Source organism: Gorilla gorilla, chromosome 23, assembly GCF_029281585.2.
Source record: "Gorilla gorilla gorilla isolate KB3781 chromosome 23, NHGRI_mGorGor1-v2.1_pri, whole genome shotgun sequence".
NCBI classification, from domain to species: Eukaryota; Metazoa; Chordata; class Mammalia; order Primates; family Hominidae; genus Gorilla; species Gorilla gorilla.
In genome coordinates this window covers 40,828,444-40,850,275 of record NC_086018.1, presented here as the reverse complement: position 1 = coordinate 40,850,275, position 21,832 = coordinate 40,828,444, and the positions used below count along the sequence as shown (strand labels likewise).

Genomic DNA, 21,832 nt, shown 5'->3' with positions numbered 1-21,832 from the left:
AGGGAGGCTCACCACAGCCTCCTCCCTCTCCTCGGTTCTCTTTGGAGATGGAGGTTTCCTTTTTTTTTTTTTTTTTTTTTTTGTCTGCAGAGGCTGTTCTCTCCCTGGAACTTTTACAGCTTTGCGCAGCTGGCTGGAGGCGTTGGGGTGACGCAGGGGGCTAAGGTGACACGTCGGGTCGGAGAGGGACTTGGAGAGTGCAAAGGGCTGTCGCGTCAGCGTGGACTCTCCCCGCCCCTCCTGTGACACGAGTTTTGTCTGGTCCCCACTGTCACTTCCCGAAGGGAACAGCTGTTATTGAGCATGGTCATGAACCTCGACATGCTGGCATAGAAAGTTCCCGAGTGTTACAAAATAGGTGTTTCTGTTGGTTTTAAGTCTTGATGGTACAGGGGAGCCCATATTTTTTCCAGCCTAGGTGAGGACGAAACAGTTTATTGGAGGTGATGTCTGATGGATGTGGGAAGGTTAAGAGAAAGGCTCCAGGAATTCTCCAGTGCCCGTTTCTTTACTGTTCTCTTGATTTTCACATTTTTATTTATTTATTTTTTTAGAGACAGGGTCTCACCCCGTCACCCAGGCTGAAGTGTAGTGCCTTGATCCTAGCTCACTGCAGCCTTGACCTACCCAGCCCAAGCCATCCTTCCTTCCCAGCCTCCTGATGAGGCTGACACCACAGGGCTGTACCACCACGCCCAGCTAATTGTTATTATTAATTAATTGATTTATTTATTTTTGTAGAGACAGGGTCTTGCTATGTTGACCATGCTGGTGTCAAATTCCTGGGCTCAAGCAGTCCTCCTGCCTCCTCCTGCCTCCTCCTGCCTTGGCCTCCCAGAGTGCTAGGATTACAGGCATGAGCCACCATGCTGGCCTTAATGTTCTTTCTTTTTTTTTTTTTTTTAAACGTTTTAATTTTAATTTTTTTGAGACAGAGCCTTGCTGTGTCGCCCAGGCTGGAGTGCGGTGGTGCGATCTCAGCTCACTGCAACCTCTGCCTCCTGGGTTCGAGCAATTCTGCCTCAGCCTCCTGAGTCGCCAGGATTACAGGCATCCACCACTACACTCAGGTAATTTTTATATTTTTAGTAGAGACGAGGTTTCACCATGTCAGTCACTCTGGTCTCAAACTCCTGGCCTCAAGTGATCCACCCGCCTCGGCCTCCTAAAGTGCTGGGATTACAGGCGTGAGCCACCACGCCCAGCCTTGATTTTTAAATTTAGATTGATGTGTTTATAAAGAGTGGGTCCTGTATAACTTAGTCAAGATTAGGATCTGCGGTTAGCAATGTGTAAACTGTATTTTTTTGTCACCTTTATCTCAGAAACATCAACATGTATTCTCTTTGATTTAATTCAAAGATAATTTTAAATTAGAAATCAATGTCTTTATATCAAGAGGCTTTTGAGAGACAGGCTTGTATTGTCCAAACTGCTACTTTCTCGGTGTGTCACCCTTGGACAGGTTACTTGGCCACTTTGTCCCTTTTTTCCTCCTCTGAAAATGGGGCATGAACTAGACCTGACTCAGAGGGTTATTGTGAAGATTAAATGGAATAATCCAAGAAAAACACTTAGAGTAGGAACTGCATATAATAGTCTTCAATAAATGGCAGCTGTTTTTATGATGAAGAACACACCTGTGAAAAATTTTATATTCTGTAATAAGATTAATAAAAGCAATGAGCAAAAATGTTTTCTGGTAATGTTTAACAGTAATGTGCTATATTTCTTGGTTGAGACCTTTTATTTGATCATTGGTTTGAAACCCTTACCTAAACAAAGATAACAATAGCATTTTAAAATTGGGGTCATAAAAGACAGCTCTAAGATACATGAGCCAGGAAAGGTAATCAAAGAAAAACAAGTCGGCTTACTTTTAGAACATGGTATCCAATTTCTTCCTCTCATGTATGATGATTTACTCTAGATCAAAGGTCATGAGGGTCAATTCTCTTTTTTCTTTTTCTTTCTTTCTTTTTTTTTTGAGACAGTCTAGCTCTGTTGTCCAGTCTGGAGTGCAGGTGGTGCGATCTTGGCACACTGCAACCTCCTCCTCCCAGGTTCACGCGATTCTCTTGCATCAGCCTCCTAAGTAGCTGGGACTACAGGCGTGTGCCATCACGCATGGCTAATTTTTGTATTTTTAGTAGTAATGGAGTTTCACCATATTGGCCAGGCTGGTCTCAAACTCCTGACCTGAAGTGATCCGCCTGTCTCAGCCTCCCAAAGTGCTGTGATTACAGGCGTGAGCCACCGCACCTGGCCAAGAATGAATTTTCTTGTTTGTGAAATCCTTCTTTGTTGCTGTACCATTCCTTACTTTTATATAGATTGGGTTATTCATTCAACAAGTATTCATTAAGCACCTATGCTATGCTGGGCACTGTGTAGAGCATGAAAGGTATGTACACTGATGGTATGTTCCTGTCCTCAGGGAACTTATAGTCTAGTGGACAGATGAAGGGCAGATGCAGGACAGCAGGTGGTGTGTTTTCTGCTCTGAAGCACAGTGTGGTGGAGCGGGAAGAGTGGCTCTGGGAACAGACTGCATGGGATCCAGTCCCCATTGTGGGCATTTCCACTAAGGAATTACTAAGAAGTGGCCAATTCTTATCTGTCATACTTAATTCAGTAATTCCTTAGTTTTCTTTAAAATGGAGATCAAGATTTACCGCCGCCATCCCACGCCCAGAAGGACTCCTCATTCTCTCTGCAGCATGGTGCTTCTGTCGCTTACAGAACAACTTGCCTTTGATGATTTTCAAGAGAGTTGTGCTGTGAGGTGGCAAAAGTATCCAGGCAGCAGGATGCCAGTGCCTTAAGGAAAAAATGGTCCTTTTCGGCAATGTGTTCGGTACTGGGGGCTTGGCTCTTGTGTATTACCGCATACAAAAGACTTTTTCCAGGGCTTTGTATTACCAGTTGGCATTGGAGCAGGTGCATAGCCATCCCAAGGCACAGGGAGCTCTGGGCCCTCCTCTCAACATTCACTGTCTCAAACTCACCAAGCACAACTTTGTGGACATTGCTGATGCCAAGTTGAAGATTCCTAGCTCTGGATCCAAGTCAGAGGGCCATCTCCACGTCAGCTCATCCAGAAGTGCCCCTTTCAGAGGTGGCACCTTGATGAGGTCTTCCTAGAGCCGAAGGATGGCCAGCAGATTCCCGTGTTCAAGCTCAGTGGGGAGAATGGTGAAGAAGTGAAAAAGGAGTAGAAACGATCCAAAAGACCCAGCTTTCTTCTAGTCTGGCCTTCCCTTATCTCCACCATGTGCCCACCATGGGTGATGGCCCATCTGAGTGACAGACACTCCCGTAAGCCAATTTTCCAGCCACCAGTGGAATGATTGTATGTGCTGGCATATGGTAATTTTGGTATAATTCTAACTTGGGCACAACGAATGCTATTGTCATTTTTAAACTGAATCAGAAAGAAACTCTTATTATAAGATAATTTATGTGAAAGTTCTTTGTATAAGACAGCACATGATAAAAGGAATCAGAATTAAGAAAACATTCGTTGATTTAAAAAACAAATAAATAGGCCGGGCGTGGTGGCTCACGCCTGTAATCCCAGCACCTTGGGAGGCTGAGGTGGGTGGATCACCTGAGGTCAGGAGTTCAAGACCAGCCTGGCCAACATGATGAAACCCCGTCTCTACAAAAATACAAAAATTAGCTGGGCATGATGGCGAGTGCCTGTAATCTCAGCTGTTTGGGAGGCTGAGGCAGGAGAATCGCCTGAATCCAGGAAGCAGAGGTTGCAGTGAACCGAGATCACGCCACTGCACTCCAGCCTGGGCGACAGAGAGCGACTCCATCTCACACACACACACACAAATAAAATAAAATTAAATAAATAAAATGGAGATCAAGACTAGCTACATAATTTGTGAAATGTACAAAATGAAAATGCAGGGCCCTTGTTTGAACAGTATTAAGAATTTCGGCCAGACACAGTTGCTCACACCTGTAATCCTAGCACTTTGGGAGGCCGAGGTGGGTGGATCATCTGAGCTCAGGAGTTCGAGACCAGCCTGGGCAACATGGTGAAACCCCATCTCTACTAAAAATACAAAAAATTAGCCAGGCGTGGTGACATGTGCCTGTAATCCCAACTACTCGGGAGGCTGAGACAGGAGAGTTGCTTGAACCCAGGAGGCGGAGGTTGCAGTGAACCAAGATCACGCCACTGCACTCAAGCCTGAGCGACAGAGCGAGACCCTATCTCAAAAAAAAAGAATTTCAAGATGAGGCTAGGCGCGGTGGCACCTGTAATCCCAGCACTTTGGGAGGCCGAGGCAGATGAATAGTTTGAGCTCAGGAGTTTGACACCAGCCTGGGCAACATGGTGAAACCCCATCTCTACCAAAAAAAAATTAAATTAGCCATGCATGGTGGCTCATGCCTGTGGTCCCAGCTGCTCGGGAGGCTGAGGTGGGAGGATTGCTTGAGCTCGGGAGGCAGAGGTTGAAGTGAGTCGAGATCATATCATATACTCCAGCGTGAGACCCTGTCTCAAAAAAAAAAAAAAAAAAGAATTTCGAGATGAGACAGCAGAGCATTAAGCCAATCACACACTCTTTTATTCTAAGTGTGGGGCCCTCTGCGACTGCATAGATCACACACACGCCCAGGAAGCTGGCCCTGATGGGGATGATCATAGTACCTTCTACTAGTACCCTACTAATGAAAGCGTTGTTAGGAGGATGGAATTGGCTAAAGTGCCAACAGTAGTGCCTGACTTAAACACTCAATATTAGCTGTTATTATTATTTGTATACTAATTATTCTCATCATTAAACAAAACAAATTGTCAGTCAAAAGCTATTTCTTACTCATCACCATAAGAACTGATGTTCTGCTTCAAAAGCCACATCTTGACTTTGGTTTGGGATCGCATATCAAATCAAAGCGCAGTCCCTGCTTCCAAAGCATAGCCTCCTGGTATAGCAGGAGGATCAAGGCAGCATTTATGGGAGCCAGACCTGTATTTCTCACAACTTCTGACCTCCACATGTCCCAGTCTCCACTTGTTAGCTCCTCTACCCCTATAAACTGCTCCACCATGTGCATTCGCATTTAATGAGCACCTGTGTTGTGCCAGGCATGGTGCCAAGCTCAGGTGAATAAGGTAGACATGGCCCCCCCCTCATGGGGCTACATTTTAGCAATCCCTTAGCTTAGGTGATGGGTCCAGAGGATGCCAAAGCTGCCTCCCTCATTAGGAACCTCACTGCTCTCTTCTTGTAGCCAGTCTGGTGACCACCTCAGAAGTGATTCTCAAACTTGGCCTGCTCTGGGCTGTGTACCCAAAATCTCTGCCATCACCTCTACCAAAAACCCTTTGCATCCTGTCCTTGCTTACTAGGAAACAATCTTGTAACTAATTGTCTTGCCCACTGGACTGCTAGACTGTGGGCTCCATGTGGGCAGACTTCCTGAACCACGCTGGTATGTCCACTTGGTATGTGCCAGGTACACTTGATAGTAAGTGCACAGCAACTGGTAGTTGAGTGACTAGGTGAGAAATTACACACAGCCTGACGGGGAAGAACAGCACCTTTTGGCAGAGTCTGTCGTTTTGTTTGATGCCCCACAGAAGAGGGTTCCCCTAATGGCCATCACCACAGGGCGTTTGAATTTGCGCATCTGTCTTCCCCACTTCTCAGTGAGCTCTTTAAAGACTAGCACCAATAAGGGTTCAGCTAGTGTTTGTGCTGCTACTTTTTCATACCTCATCACCTGTCACATGTCTGACATACAGCAGGTGATCAGTAAACACCGAAGTAAATCCCCTGGCCTCTTTTTGTGTCAGTTGTCACTCCACCCCGATTATTCAGTGTGAGCATATCGTGGTGAGGGGCTTTAGAAAACCCACTCGTGTTTCCTCTCTTGTATTGCCCTGAAAAGACCAGAAGCCAGATCTTGCTTGATAATGATAGGTTGGACAACCTTCACATAAGTGATTCTGCCTATAAAGTATATCTTTTTTTTTTTTTTTTTTTGATAGCAGGGTCTCACTGTTGCTGAGGCTGGAGTGCAGTGGAGTGGTCTCCGCTCGTTGCATCCTCCGCCTCCCAGGCTCAAGCGATCCTCTCACCTCAAACTCCTGAGTAGCTGGGACTAAAGGCACGTTCCACCACGCCGGCTAATTTTTTTTATTTCTTGGTAGAGATAGGGTTTCGCCATGTTGCCCAGGCTGGTCTCAAACTCTTGAGCTCAAGCGATCTACCTGCCTTGGCCTCCCAAAGTGCTAGGATTACAGGTGTGAGCCACTGCACCCAGCCTATATATCTAATATGTATTTTTTTTTCCTGCAAAAAGATTAAAAACAATTCTATTAGAGGAATTTTTTCCCTGTTTGGAGTTTGATGAGTTATAAATACTACTTTCCACAACAAGCACTGTGTATTTTATGGGCCCAGCACACTTCCGATGCGTGACTCTGCTAGTTAGCACTGTGTATTTTAAAGTACTTTTATGCTCCTGTTGGGCTTCAGTGTCAGTGTTGAAGGGGCTAGTAATAATTTTTGAGCTGGCAATACGTTTTTAAAGTTATTCTTTTGAGTAACAAATATTTACTGAATGCTTACCATGGGTAAGCCTATTTTTCAGGCTGTGTGTGAGATTTAAAAGTACACAACTATTCAGCAAACACTTATTGTGCATTTACCATGTGCAGGTTCTGTGCTAGTGGACAGGAAAGCAAGGTGACAGGAGCCGGACGTGGTGGCTCACACCTGTAATCCTAGCATTTTGGGAGGCCGAGAGGGCCCAAACTGCTTGAGCCCAGGCGTTCAAGACCAGCTTAGGCAACATAGCAAGACCCCCCATCTCTACAAAAGAAAAAAAAAATATCTGGGCACGGTGGCATACACTTGTCCTAACTGCTTAGGAGGCTGAGGGGGGTGGATGGCTCGAGCTCAAGAGTTCGAGACTGCAGTGAGCTAGGACCGTGCCACTGCACTCCAACCTAGGTGACAGAGCCAGACCTTGTCTCTTTAAAAAAAAAAAAAAAAGCCATAAAGCAGCGAGCTAGGACCGTACCACTGCACTCCAGCCTAGGTGAAAGCCACACCTTGTCTCCTTAAAAAAAAGAAAAAAAGCCATAAAGATGAGCAAAAGGGAAAGATTCTACCCCTGTAAGAGCTCTCAGTGCCCTCAGTGGGCAGGGAACGTAGTCCTCGGTTATGCACCTGCATCTAAGAGTTATCAACGTGACCTGGACGGAGTGAGGCGGTGGAGGTAGAGAAGGGCACAGCATTTCATAAAGGAGTATCTCTCTGTATTAGTCATCTATTGCTGTGTATCAGATCACCCCCAACTTGGCATCGTAAAACAACAGATAGTTCTGAGGGTCAGGAATTTGGGGGTGACTTAGCTGGCTGCTTCTGACCCAGGGTCTTTCATGAGGCTGCAGTCAAGCTGTTGGCCAGGGCTGAGGTCATCTGGGAGCTTACTCACATGGTGGTTGGCAGGCCTCCTCTCCTCGCTGGCAGTTGGACTGAGGGCCTCAACTCCTCAGCACTTCACCCTCTCCACAGGGCAACCTGAGTGTCCTCAAGACATGGCACCTGGCTTCCCCTAGAGCTAGTGATCCAAGGTGGGGAGGGAGAGAGGGGGAGAGAGAAAAAGAGAGTGGGGGAGACAGGAAAAGGCCATAGTGTCATTTGTAACCCAATCTCAAAAATGACATGGTCATTTCTGCCATACACACACAGACACACAGATCACCTTGGTAAAGTGAGGGTGGAGATTACGCGGGATGCAAATACCAGGAGGTGGGTTTCATTGGGGCCATCTTGGAGTCTGGCTGCCACAACCTCTTCCTCTGGCTGGGGAGAGAAGCAATATGCGCAACAGCCTGCCATCTGGTATAGCCACTGCCAGGAAGGATGGTAGGGCTGGAGTGTTTCCAGGCAGGGCTGCTTCCCTCACTAGCATTCCTTTACATGACTGGTAGGATCCCTGCTGATGCTTCAAGGATAAGGCATGTTTGAGATGGTACACAAACCTAAATTCTCTTCACTACGTATAGTGTGCATTGTTAAAATATATACATGATAGCCCGGGCGCGGTGGCTCACGCCTGTAATCCCAGCACTTTGGGAGTCCAAGGCGGGTGGATCACGAGGTCAGGAGATCGAGACTATCCTGGCTAACACGGTGAAACCCCATCTCTACTAAATATACAAAAAATTAGCCAGGCGTGGTGGCGGGCGCCTGTAGTCCCAGCTACTCAGGAGGCTGAGGCAGGAGAATGGCATGAACCTGGAGACGGAGCTTGCGGTGAGACGAAATCGTGCCGCTGCACTCCAGCCTGGGTGACAGAGCGAGACTCTGTCTCAAAAATAAATAAATATATATATATATAACATAATCTGTAATATACTATATAAATCATATAGTAAACTGGGCACAGTGGCTCGTGCCTGTAATCCCAACACTATGGGAGGCCGAGGCTGCCGGATCACCTGAGGTCAGGAGTTCGAGACCAGCCTGTCCAACATGGTAAAACCCCATCTCTACTAAAAGTACTAAATTAGTTGGGTATAGTGGTGTGAGCCTGTAGTCCCAGCTACTCCGGAGGCAGAGGCAGGAGAATCAATTGAACCCAGAAAGCGGAGGTTACAGTGAGCCGAGATCGCACCATTGCAACTCCAGCCTGGGTGACAGAGCAAGACTCTGTCTCAGAATAAAAAAATACATAATATAGTAATTAACTATACTAATTTATAATTAATGTAATTATATATAATATAATAATAAAAGAGCATGAAATTTGAGGCTTTTAAAAAAACCTAGGTGAGATATTTTCTAATAATACAATCCCAAAGTTTACATTTTAAAGGTTAAACAGTTTTCAAGCTAAGTCATTTACTGTATCTTACAGGATAATTTATTTGGCTAACATAAATTAGTAACTGAATTTAACATTTTTTTTTCAGGTGTGTTTTGATTGTGGTGCCAAAAATCCCAGCTGGGCAAGCGTAACCTATGGAGTGTTCCTTTGCATTGATTGCTCAGGGTCCCACCGGTCACTTGGTGTTCACTTGAGTTTTATTCGGTAAGTGAATCTTCTCTCATTGGGGTGAGATTGATTACATTGTTACATGGGTGTTTTTTTCCCTTTTTTCTTTTCTTTTTTTGAGACAGGGTCTTGCCTTGTCGCCTGTCACCTTGGCTGCAATAGTGCCGTCATAGCTCACTGGGCTCAAGCGAACTCAGCCTCTACAAAAAATAAAAAATGTTGTGGTGTGATGATGTATAACTGTAGTCCTAGTTACTCAGGAGGCTGAAGTGGGAGGATCACTTAAGCCCCGGAGTCAAGGCTGCAGTGAACTATGATCTTGCCGCTGCATTCCAGCCTGGGCGACAGAGTAAGACCCTGTCTCTTAAAAAAAAAAAAAAGAAAGAAAGAAAGAAATGTGATTTTCAGTGTTGCCATACAATATTAAAAGGTGAGGCCTTTAAGAATTGATTGAACCCTCATTGGTATGGATTAATGGGTTATCATGTAAGCGGCTTTATAGGAAGAGGAGGAGAGACCTGAGCTAGCACGCTCAGCGTTCTCACTAGGCGATGCTGCCTCTGGACTCTACAGAGTCCAACCAGTAAGAAGGTTCTTACCAGATGTAGCCCCTTGACCTTGGTCTTCTCAGCCTCCTTAACTGTAAGAAATCAACTTCTTTTCTTTATAAATTACCCAGTTTCAGGAATTCTGTTACAAGCAATGAAAAACCGATTTATGACAATCATCTTCTAATAATTCAGCAGTACAAAGTACAGACTCATGGGAGAAGGGGAATCAGGTGTTGTGGGTCTGTCCTATGTCCTCCAAAGTGGAGAGTTTATGTCAATGATGAGACACTCTCCTTGTATCAGGGCTTCACTTCCAGCGTAATCTTATAGCTCTGGCTTCCAAGGACACTAGTATCACAAAGCCTGAGTGAATGATTTTTAGTGGCAGTTTAAAATGTTTATAACATGAAGATCTTTTTTCTCCTTTTATCTGAAGACTTGGGCTGCATTGGCCCCTCTGGTGAGTAAACCGTCTTCTACTTCTGATACTCTATGGCAATAGCCCATATGGGGCCTTTTGCATCAGAAGAAGACACCACCTTTGGGCTGACAGTCTGATGGGATAACCCCACAGTCCAGTGGGAGGCAGGACTATTTGTGAAGTGAAATAAATTGAAATAATAAAAGAAATAATGGAAAGATCCCCAGGGCTTGGAAGCTAAGCAAGGCCTGCCTGTCAGCTGCCACAGGCCCTTGCCAGGAGAACTTGTGCAGGGCACCCTCAAACAGCCATGGCTTAGTCATTGCCGCCTCCCCCAGACAATTTCCAGAGATTTCCCTACTCCATCTTTTCTAGGGAAGGAACCAGCTAGGCTGCCCATTTGGAACTGTGGCAAGCAATCTTATATTATGACTTAAGGAATATTGAAATATTGATAGAACGTGATTATTAAAAAGGAGCATTTGTTTCTATAGGATAAAATCTATTATAATTCTTTGTCTTTTTTTTTTTTTTTTTTTTTGAGATGGAGTTTTGCTCTTGTCGCCCAAGCTGGAGTGCAATGGCGCGATGTCAGCTCACTGCAACCTCCACCTCCTGGGTTCAAGCGATTCTCCTGCCTCAGCCTCCCAAGTAGTTGGGATTACAAGTGCGCACCACCACACCCAGCTAATTTTTGTATTTTTAGTAGAGATGGGCTTTCACCTTGTTGGCCAGGATGGTCTTGATCTCCTGACCTTGTGATTCACCCCCCTCGTCCTCCCAAAGTATTGGGATTACAGGCGTGAGCCACTGTGCCTGGCCTTGCCTTCTGTTTTCTTCTAAGAGTTTTATAGTTTTAGGTCTTACCTTTAAGTCTTTGATTCATTTTGAATTAATTTTTGTTCACAATGTCAGGTAAGAGTTCAACTTCATTCTTTTGTATGCGGATACCTAGTTTTTCCATCACCATTTGTTGAAAAGACTGTCTTTTCCCCATTGAATCAAACTTGGGTTTTTTTTGTTGTTGTTTTAGGGTTTTTTTTTTTTGAGATGGAGTCTTGCTTTGTCACCCAGGCTGGGGTGCAGTGGCACGATCTTGGCTCACTTCAACTTCTGCCTCCCAGGTTCAAATGATTCTCCTGCCCTCAGTCTCCTAAGTAGCTGGGATTACAGGCATGTGCCACCACGTCCAGCTAATTTTTGTACTTTTAGTAGAGACAGAGTTTCGCCGTGTTGGCCAGGTTGGTCTTGAACTCCTGACCTCAGGTGATCCGCCCGCCTCGGCCTCCCAAAGTGCTGGGATTACCCCGGCTAAAGCTTGTTTTTAATGTACTTTGTTTTCCAGATTGATCATTACCAGTTAACTTATGGTAACCTACTCTGCCCAGAGCAGATGAAGACTAGACTCAAGGCAATACCTAGTTACTTCTCTTCTTTCTGTCTTTACTGTGTTCTTTCCCTCTTTCTTTCTGCTAAGTCTCGCCCATTATAACCTGGCTCTCCTTCTTCCTCATCGCTAAAGAATACTTCCAGTTTAAGCCATTCCAGGAAATCGGGTGGTTTTATGATGTGTTCCTCCCTGAGGGAAGGAGTGACCTAGAGCCTGAGGGGCAGTACAGCAGGATCTGTTTGGGCCATTGCAGGTTTAGTCACTGACCTTTTAAAAGTCAGATAAATAGAACTGTATGAATCACAATGCTTGTAAATGATTCAAAAACAACAATTAAAATTCATGATACAACCTTAGGGCAGGAGTCTAGGATTTGGGCAAGAAAAAGTCAGGGATGAGAAGGTACTCAGTATTGTTTTTATTGTTATTTTTAAGGCAGAGAAGAGCTATTCTTTAAACATTTTTGTTCTTTAAAAAAAACTGGGGGGCCGGACATAGTGGTTCACACCTGTAATCCCAGCACTTTGGGAGGCCAAGGTGGAAAGATCACTTGAGCTTGGGAGTTTTTTGGGTTTTTTATTTGCTTTTTTTTTTTCTTTGAGACAGAGTCTCACTCTATCCCCTCAGCTGGAGTGCAATGGCATGATCTCAGCTCACTGCAACCTCCGCCTCCCGGGTTCAAGCAATTCTCCTGCTTCAGCCTCCGAAGTAGCTGGGATTACAGATGTGTGCCACCACACCCAGCTAATTTTTGTATTTTTAGTAGAGACGTGGTTTCACCATGTTGGCCAGGCTGGTCTTGAACTCCTGACCTCATGTGATCCACCCACCCAGCTTCCCAAAGTGCTGGGTTTACAGGCATGAGCCACAGCACCTAGCCGAGCATGGGAGTTTGAGGCTGCCGTGAGCTATGATCTCACCACTTCACTTCAGTCTGGGTGACAGAACAAAGAACCTGACTCAAAAAACAACAACAACAACAACCAAAAAAAACCCAAAAAAACCCACTAGCTAATTGGGAAAAAATCCAGGCAGCCCCAAAATATATAAAGTCTCTCCTCTAGAATACTTTTCCCCTCTTCTTCCCCTCCCACTGCCAGACACACACACATGCACTGCTTCCTGTGTGGCATGGGTGGTGTGCATATTTAAGTGGAGTTTTTTTTCTTTAACTAGGATTTCAAGTCAACAAATTTACAGAGGAAAAATAATTTATAAGTTATGGTTTTTGCCAAGCAAAAGGGGGAAGGCAGATTAAGAGTATATGGAGAGGACAAACTGCATTGGTTGCTGACTGCTCCCAGAGTGGACCTGATTGAACTGACCTCTGCCCCTTTTCACCTCCATTGCTGGGATCTCCATGTTTCAGGCTGCTCCTCCCCTCTAGCTCTGTTTCTTCTCAAGTTTGCAGTTACGTATTTCATGAGCTTATTAAAGGTGAATGGGATCCCTGCATCGATCTTGTTGGCCTGGGGTTAGGGACAGGCTTAAATACAATGTAAATAAGAAGATAGACTGCAAAGTTATGCATGAGAGATGCAAACTAAGTCCTGTGCCCACTTCTGGTTGGAAAATAAGGCAAAGTTTAAAAGAGGTAACATTTGCAATGAACTTGGAAGGTTTGGTGAAGTTTTGATAATGGAGACAAGGCCGGGCATGGTGGCTTGCGCCTGTAATCCCAGCACTTGGGAGACCGGGGTGGGAGGATAGCTTGAGCCCAGGAGTTTAAGACCAACCTGGGCAACATAGTGAGACCTCATCTCTACAACAACAAAAAAAGATAATGGAGACAAGGGAGGGAAAATTGAGGTCAGCACTCGGACCTTCAGATATAAAAGCAGGAAAAAGCGAAATGCTTCATAGTGACTTTTTGTATGCATAGGAAAATAAAGAGAAGTAAGGGTGAAAGGAGAGGATCTGTGTCATATTGTGGAGCGCTTTAGCTGCCACGCTGGGAGCTAAAAGTTCACTCCTGAGGCCCTGGAGGGGTAAGGCATGTGGGGAGGCTGACTCAGCCTGGGCAGAGCAGGAGACAGCATCAGGAAGAGGTGAGGACCGAGGCTGAGGATGCAGGAGCGGGGATGTGGTTGGGGGGTCGGGGGGAGGCAAATCTGAGCTGTCGTTTCCTGGCCTTGGGTGTGTTCCTTACCTCTGAATGTCTTACTTTCCTTCTCTTGAAAGTGAGGGTGAGAATACTAGGACCTGCCGTACAGGGTGTTGGCAGGAGCGAGCAAGAGAGCCCCATACAGCCTGGCACATAGTGAGCCCTAGAACATGTTGATGATGACCAGGGCAGAATCTGGGCTCCTGCTCGGTGGACACTGGGGAGAACCTTTTTATGATGTTGGTGTAGAAAGGCAACGCTTTTTATGACCTTATAGAGGTAATCAAACAAGTTATAAACAAAGGGCGGCTGGGAAGTTACTGAGATTGTCTATAAGTAAAACTCTAAGATTAATAATGGTATGCACTTTGGGAGGCTGAGATGAGGGTTTGCTTGAGGCCAGGAGTTCAAGACTAGCCTGGCCAAAATGGCAAAACCCCGTCTCTACTAAAATTACAAAAATTAGCCAGGTGTGGTTCCGCACGCCTCTAATCCCAGCTACCTCTGGAGGCTGGGGCACAAGAATTGCTTGAATCCAGAAGGCAGAGGTTACCATGAGCTGAGATCGCATCACTGCACTCTAGCCTGGGCAACAGAACGAGGCTGTGTCTCAAAAAAAAAAAAGGTATGGTTCACTGGGCATGGTGGCTCACACCTGTAATCCCAACACTGAGAGGCTGAGGTGGGAGGATTGCATGAGCCCAGGAGTTCTAGACCAGCTTGGGCAACATAACAAGACCCTATCTCTATTTAAAAAAAAAAAAAAGGCTGGGCACGGTGGCTCATGCCTGTAATCACAGTACTTTGGGAGGTCAAGGCGGGTGGATCACCTAAGGTCGGGAGTTTGAGACCAACCTGACCAACATGAAGAAACCCCGTCTCTGCTAAAAATACAAAAATTAGCCGGGCGTAGTGACTCTTGCCTGTTATCCCAGCTGCCCAGGAGGCTGAGGCAGGAGAATCACTTGAACCCAGGAGGCAGAGGTTGCAGTGAGTCAAAATCGCACCATTGCACTCCAGCCTGGGCAACAGGCTGGGCAACAGCCTGGGCAACTCCGTCTCAAAAAAAAAAAAAAAAAAAAAAAAAAGCCCTGCATGGTAGCTACCATCTACTTGGGAGGTTGAGACAGGAGGATTGCTTGAGCAATCCTGGTTGAGGCTGCAATGAGCTGTGATCACACCACTCCATTCCTGGGTGATGGAGTGAGACCCTGTCTCAAAAAAAAAAAAAAAAGAAATTAGTAAATATAAGGGCAGCACAAAGGAAAGTTTTGGTGGACCTAAAGCTTCTTTTCTTTTCTTTCTTCCTTGCCCATTTTGTAAAAGGTATTCTGCCTATACTCATTCTAAAATATCCACATTCCTTTACAGTTAGCGTAGGGCAAGCTATTACTGAATAACAACCTCTGCTTTTTGCTCATTTCTGTGGATTCAGTATAAAGATTCTAACATTGTTGCTTTACCATCGACCCCTTGGTGAATGTGCATTGTTGAGGCTATACTCACTGCCTTTACTTGTTTCAGATTTGATCTTACAGTGGAGAGAAGTTAGGCATAAGGTGTGGAAGGGGCAGGGAGTGCTTGTAGCTTTCACTTCAGGAGCATGAAATCTTGTGTTTTTTCCTCTCCCTGCTGGTCGTGATGTTGGGTAGGTCTCTTCTACCTTGTGATAAGAGAATGAGCATCCTCCAAGCTTCTGGTAGCGATCAAACTGGACAAGTAGATCACTGACCTGAAAACATCCAAACAGTGCATCTGTTTCAAGTAGAGACACATTACCAAATTTCAAATCATATCCAACCAAGGATGGGAGGCAAAGAGTTGGTGTCGTTCCAGCAGCCCGCTGACACTTGTCATGTCCCTGTGCCCTGCATTCCAGGAAGGACGAGAGGAGCCAGGGGTTGCTCATGCCAACCATCATCCACTCTGGAGTCCTAGCATCCCAAAAGTGTGGGTCCTTGTTGACACAAACTTAGAATTCTTTAGGATCCTAAAGCCTAAGGAAACCTTGTTCTCAAAAGCTCACTGATTTTGCTCCTGGGGATAAAAAATATTAACAGTAATATTCTTTCCATTTAGATCTACAGAGTTGGATTCTAACTGGTCATGGTTTCAGTTGCGATGCATGCAAGTCGGAGGAAACGCTAGTGCAGTAAGTTCATCTCAAACTCGTCATTTTCCTTCTTGTTTAAATATTTGTTATGCTATAATAGTAAAGAAGCTCAGGCTAGGTGCAGTGGCTCATGCCTATAATCTCAGCCATTTGGGAGGCTGAAATTACAGGCGTTTGGGAGGATCACTGGAGCCCAGGAGTTCAAGACCACCCTGGGCAACATGGCAGGACCCTCTATTTATAAAAAACAAACAGGTCAGGTGTGGTGGCTCACGACTGTAATCCCAACACTTTGGGAGGCTGAGGCGGGCGGATCACTTGAGGTCAAGAGTTCGAGACCAGCCTGGCTAACATGGTGGAACCCCATCTCTACTAAAAAAATAATAGTAATAACAAAAATTAGCTGGGCATGGTGGCGCACACCTGTAATCCCAGCTGCTCGGGAGGCTGAGGCAGGAGAGTTGCATGAACCTGGGAGGCAGAGGTTGCAGTGAGCCGAGATCACACCACTGCACTCCAGCCTGGGTGACAGAGCGAGACTCCATCCCAAAAAACAAACAAACAAACAAAAAGAGTTCAATACTTGAAAGTTTGGGAAGCCCTATGAGAAGAAGCAGAGAGCCTGATGGGTTTTGGAGTTGGACAGACCCAGTTGACTTGTTTATTCAAAAATCTGTTAAACACCTAATAAACAGGAAGCGTTGGCTAGCTGCTGGTGATATAGTGACAGACAAGACAAACAAGATCCCCAGCTGGGCACGGTGGCTCATGCTTGTAATCCTAGAACTTTGGGAGGCTGAGGCAGGCAGATCGACTTGAGCCCATGAATATAAGACCAACCTGGACAACGTGGCAAAACCCCGTTTCTGCAAAAAATGCAAAAATTAGCAAATCATGGTGGTGCATACCTGTAGTCCCAGCTACTCGGGAGGCTGAGGTGGGAGGATCTCTTGAGCCTGGGAGGTAGAGGTTGCAGTGAGCTGAGATCGCACCATTGTGCTCCAGCCTGGTTGATAGAGTGAGATCAGTGATAGATAGAGTGAGTTGATAGATTATCAAAATAATAAATAAAATAACCAATATCCCCTCTTATAGGGGATATTTTATTATAAATAAAAATAACCAAGATCCCCTCTTATAGACAGGGGCAGTCAGAGAGTAATCAAAGAAATATGTTCACAGGAAAAAGGCAGTGATAAGTGCTTTAAGAAAATTAAAACAGGAAGTGAGGGTACAGAGAAACTGGAGGCTTCTTTATGATAATAGTTTTTTAATAACTGGGGTGACTTTTGTGGTAAGGATGGAATGCTTGTATTTAAATTAATATTTAACTTCTTAAATCTACAAATTAAAAAACCCATTCTTTTTTTTTTTTTTTTTGAGACAGAGTCTGGCTCTGTTGCCCAGGCTGGAGTGCAGTGGCGCCATCTCAGCTCACTGCAACCTCCACCTCCCGGGTTCAAGAGATTCTCCTGCCTCAGCCTCCTGAGTAGCTGGGACTACAGGTGCACGTCACCATGCCTGGATATTTTGGTATTTTTAGTAGAGACGAGGTTTCACCATGTTGGCCGAGCTGGTCTCAAACTTCTGACCTCAAGTGATCCGCCCTGCCTTGGCCTCTCAAAGTGCTGGAATTACAGGCGTGAGCCACCGCGCCCGACCAAAAAACCCATTCTTCATGTCTTTAAATATAGCAAATATTGTGTGTTAATTTCTAAACACAAACATAAATATTGTGTGTTAAGTTCTGTGAAAAAATAACCTTAAAATATTCAATTAATTTATAATTTTAAAGAACTGATTTCCTTAACCCCATTTACAAACCTAATTAAGGATTTTCTTTTTTCTTTTTTTTTTTTGAGATGGAGTCTTGCTCTGTCACCCAGGCTGGAGTGCAGCGGTCCAATCTCAGCTCTGTGCAACCTCTGCCTCCCAGGTTCACGCCATTCTCCTGCCTCAGCCTCCCGAGTAGCTGGGACTACAGGCGCCCGCCACCACGCCCAGCTAATTTTTTGTATTTTTAGTAGAGACGGGGTTTCACCATGTTAGCTAGGATGGTCTCGATCGCCTGACCTCGTGATCCGCCCGCCTCAGCCTCCCAGAGTGCTGGGATTACAGGCATGAGCCACCGCGCCCGGCCTAATTAAGGATTTTCAAACATTTTAAACTTTATTTACAAATTCAGTATATTTGATTATCTCAAACACTGAACTGGCAGCCTTACAAATCTAGCCAGCCAAATCTTGCACGGCACTGGTAACCTATTTATCAGGCCAAAATGGTGTAGATGGAGTAAATGGAATTCCTTTAGGCGTTTCTTATATGCTAAAGTATAAGAAATCAAATTTGTATGCATTTCAAATAAAAATTATGGCCAGGCATGGTGGCTCGTGCCTGGAATCCCAACACTTCGGGAGGCTGAGGCGAGAGGATCACTTGAGTCCAGGAGTCTAAGACCAGCCTGGGCAATATAGTGAGACCTCATCATACAAAAGACTTAAAAATTAGCAAGGCATAGTGGAACCTGCCTATAGCCTCAGCTACTCAGGAGGCTGAGGTGGGAGGATCACTTGAGCCCAGGAGTTCAAGGCTGCAGTGAGCTGTGATCATGCCATTACACTCCAGCCTGGGTGACAGAGCAAGACCCTGTCTCAAAAAAAAAAAAAAAAAAAAAAATATATATATATATATATATATAAATTAAATAGTTAAAGTCAGAGGTCTAAAATAGCAGTTTCCAAAATGCTAGTTTCTCAGTCTTTTTTCTTCGTTGTCCCTAAGCATAAAAATCAATTAATTAGATAATTTTCCATTTAAATTGGATCCAATGTTTCCCTAATGAGATAAATTTAAATACTAAGGAATACAATTTTGTCAGGTAGAGGTGACCCTTGGAAGGCCATAAACCATTGTAATAACTAAGATTTTTTTTTCACTTTTCAAGAAACAATTTTTGCCCCTCTTAATTAAAAATATATGCCTGGCCAGGCATGGTTGCTCCTACCTGTAATCCCAGAACTTTGGGAGTCCGAGGCAGGAGGACCACTTGAGCCCATGAGTTCAAGACCGGCCTGGACAACAAAGTCTACAAAAAAAAAATTTTAAATTAGCCAGGCATAGTGGTGCATGCCTGTAGTCCTAGCCACTTGGGAGTCTGAGGCAGAAGAATCACTTGAGTCCAGGGGGTTGACGCTACAGTGAGCAGTGTTCACTGTGCCACTGCACTCCGGCCTGGGTAATCAAGCAAGACTGTCTCAAAAAAAAAAAAAAAAAAAAAAGAAGTATGCCTTAGATGTTTCAAGGCTTTTTTTTTGTTTTTGTTTTTCTTTTTTAGATAGAGTCTCACTCCTTTTGCCTAGGCTGGAGTGCAGTGGCAAAATCATAGCTCACTGCAGCCTCAACTTCCTGGGCTCAGGTGATTCTCTCACTCAGCCTCCCAAGTAGCTGGGACTACAGGCAAGTACCACCACGCACAACAAGTTTTTTACATTTTTAGTAGAGACAGGGTTTTGCCATGTTGCCAGGCTGGTCTCGAACTCCTAGGCTCAAGTGATCTGCCCACCTCTGCCACCCAAAATGCTGGGATTGCAGGCATGAGCTGCCGGGCCCAGCCAGTGTTTCTTATTAATTTTTTATTGATTTTCTGTTTTTTTGTAGAGGCGTGGTCTCACTTTGGTTCCCAGGTTGGTCTCAAATTCCTGGCCTCAAGCAATCCTCCTGCTTTGGCTTCCCAAAGTGCTAGGATTACAGGCATGAGCCACTGTGCCCAGCCTCAAGCATCTTTTTAGAAACCTTTGCCCATTATCATGATGTTCACAAACTTCTTCCTAAACTTAGCACTGTTGGTTTGACTTACCTGTTCTTATTTCTAAGCCTTCCCAAGGTTGCAGAGTCACCCTCCAAACTCCAGAAAGGAGCTTTCTCATCTCAAGCCATCAGGGGTCGGGGGACATGGGGAGGGAAGGCTCAGATGAGTGGTCATTCAGTTTAGCCAGTGGAGCTGTGAGTTATGTGCTTGGAAGCATCCTTTTTGTATTTGAATCCTAACTCTGTCCCTTGCTACCCATGTGACTTGGGGCATGCTGTTGAACCTCTCTGTGCTTCATTTTCCCCATCTGTAAAGTGTAGACAGCAGTAGTGACTGTCTGATAGTGTTGCTATGAGGGTTGAATGAGATGATGCCCATGAAGCACTCACAACAGGATCCGGAACATGTGGGTGACCAATATCGTTATCAGTTAAATTAGGTTCATCAAAGGATCACTCGTATAGGTTCTTAGAAGACCTGTTTTAATTAAGATATGAATTCTATAATTCGTGTCTATACATGGATCCTCATGAAGTGGGTAAAAGCAGTTTCTTTTAATTGTTTAAATACTTGTTTTATCATCTTACCTATATTGTAGTATCTGTTAATGATAAAATAGTGCTGAACAAGGTAAACATTAATGTAGCTCCTCACTAATTTGTCAAAAATTCTGATTTACTGGAATCCATTTTGAGATTGATTGTGGACGAAGTGTAGTGGTTCACACTTCTAATCCCAGCACTTTGGGAAGCCACGGTGAGAGGATTGCTTGAATCCAGGAGTTGGAGGCTGCAGTGAGCCATGATCATGCCACACTACCCTCCAGCCTAGGTGACAGAGTCAGACCATCTCAAAAAACAAAGAAAAGGGCCAGGAGCAGTGGCTCACGCCTGTAATCCAGCACTTTGTGAGGCCAAGGCAAGTGGATTCCTTGAGCTCAGGAGTTCAAGACTAGCAACATAACAAGACCCCATCTCTACAAAAAATACAAAAATTAGCCAGGCGTAGTGGCACACACCTCTAGTCCCAGCTATTTGGGAGGCTGAGGTGGTGGGATCACTTGAGCCCAGGAGGTGGAGTTTGCAGTGAACCGAGATGGAGCCACTGCATTGCAGCCTGGGTAACAGAGCAAGACTCTCTCTCAAAAAAAAAAAAAAAAAAAAAAAGAAAAGAAATGGATTGCTCATGAATTAAAAGTAGTCCTGAGTAGAAAGCTTCTCCCCAAATAAAGTTCACAATGACAGAGATGGTTTAATGGACAAATGAGGACTAGTTATTTCATTTTGTAATGCAAGTCTCATAGCTAGTTTTTGTTGTTGTTGTTGTTTTGAGATGGAGTCTTGCTCTGTTGCCCAGGCTGGAGTGCAGTGACACGATCTCAGCTCACTGCAAGCTCCGCCTCCCGGGTTCGCCATTCTCCTGCCTCAGCCTCCCAAGTAGCTGGGATTACAGGCGCCCGCCACCACGCCTGGCTAATTTTTTGTATTTTTAGTAAAGGCAACGTTTCACCGTGTTAGCCAGGATGGTATCGATCTCCCGACCTCGTGATCTGCATGCCTCGGCCTCCCAGAGTGCTGGGATTACAGGCATGAGCCACTGCGCCTGGCCATACGTAGTTTTACGAAAATATTAATGTGCCTGCTTTTCTCTGTAGTCTTCCTTTTTTCATCAACATGGGTGTTCCACCAATGACACCAATGCCAAGTACAACAGTCGTGCTGCTCAGCTGTATAGGGAGAAAATCAAATCGCTCGCCTCTCAAGCAACACGGAAGCATGGCACTGATGTAAGTCACTGGAGGCTGGATTGTTTCCTTTAGATACATGTTCACTTCATAGAAAAAGTGATTTTTATCCTGAATAGTAAAACTTTTCTACCTGAGTTGTCTTACAAGGAATTAGTGTACAGTAGATTCTTACTATTGAAGTAGTTATGTTCTGTAAATTCATCATGAGTACTGGATTAGTGAATACTAAAACATTGCTCCCAGGAGAAATACAGGATTAGGTTACTATAAGCTCTGGTCTCATTTTCATCAACTGATCAATACATAACCTTATTTAACATGTGTTTCTATTTAAAGACACCTTTTTAAATATATAGTGATGGCTCATGAATATTGAACTCACAGCCAAGGACTATAACTCAGCCCTGAATGAAGCTTATTTAATGCCTGAATTTTCTCCATGAGGCACATCACAGCCTTCATGTGCTTCAGAACATTAGATAGCCCTTCAGTACTGCATTGAGAGGCATCTTAAAAAATGACATCCTCAATAAAAAGCATGGGAATATGAAGAACATAGCACAAAATAAACTGCAGAAAGGACCTTTGTTATGAGAACTGAAACAAGAAGGCAGAGTAGTGTGTCTTGTTCTACCTCAGCTGAGAACGTGCTTCTCGGGCAA

The 21,832-nt window shown here is 44.8% G+C and overlaps 1 protein-coding gene and 1 pseudogene across 1 annotated transcript in view; both read left to right on the top strand.

Moving 5' to 3' along the window:
- Window positions 1–21,832, top strand: part of ARFGAP3 (ARF GTPase activating protein 3) — a 60,735-nt gene that overhangs the window by 751 nt on the left and 38,152 nt on the right. Inside the window, exons 2-4 of the mRNA XM_004063591.5 lie at window positions 8,954–9,072; window positions 15,582–15,654; window positions 21,078–21,209. Of these exons, the coding sequence (XP_004063639.1) occupies window positions 8,954–9,072; window positions 15,582–15,654; window positions 21,078–21,209 (324 nt within the window). The remainder of the gene's footprint in view (window positions 1–8,953; window positions 9,073–15,581; window positions 15,655–21,077; window positions 21,210–21,832) is intronic.
- Window positions 2,241–5,976, top strand: LOC129529534 (cytochrome c oxidase assembly factor 1 homolog; annotated as a pseudogene).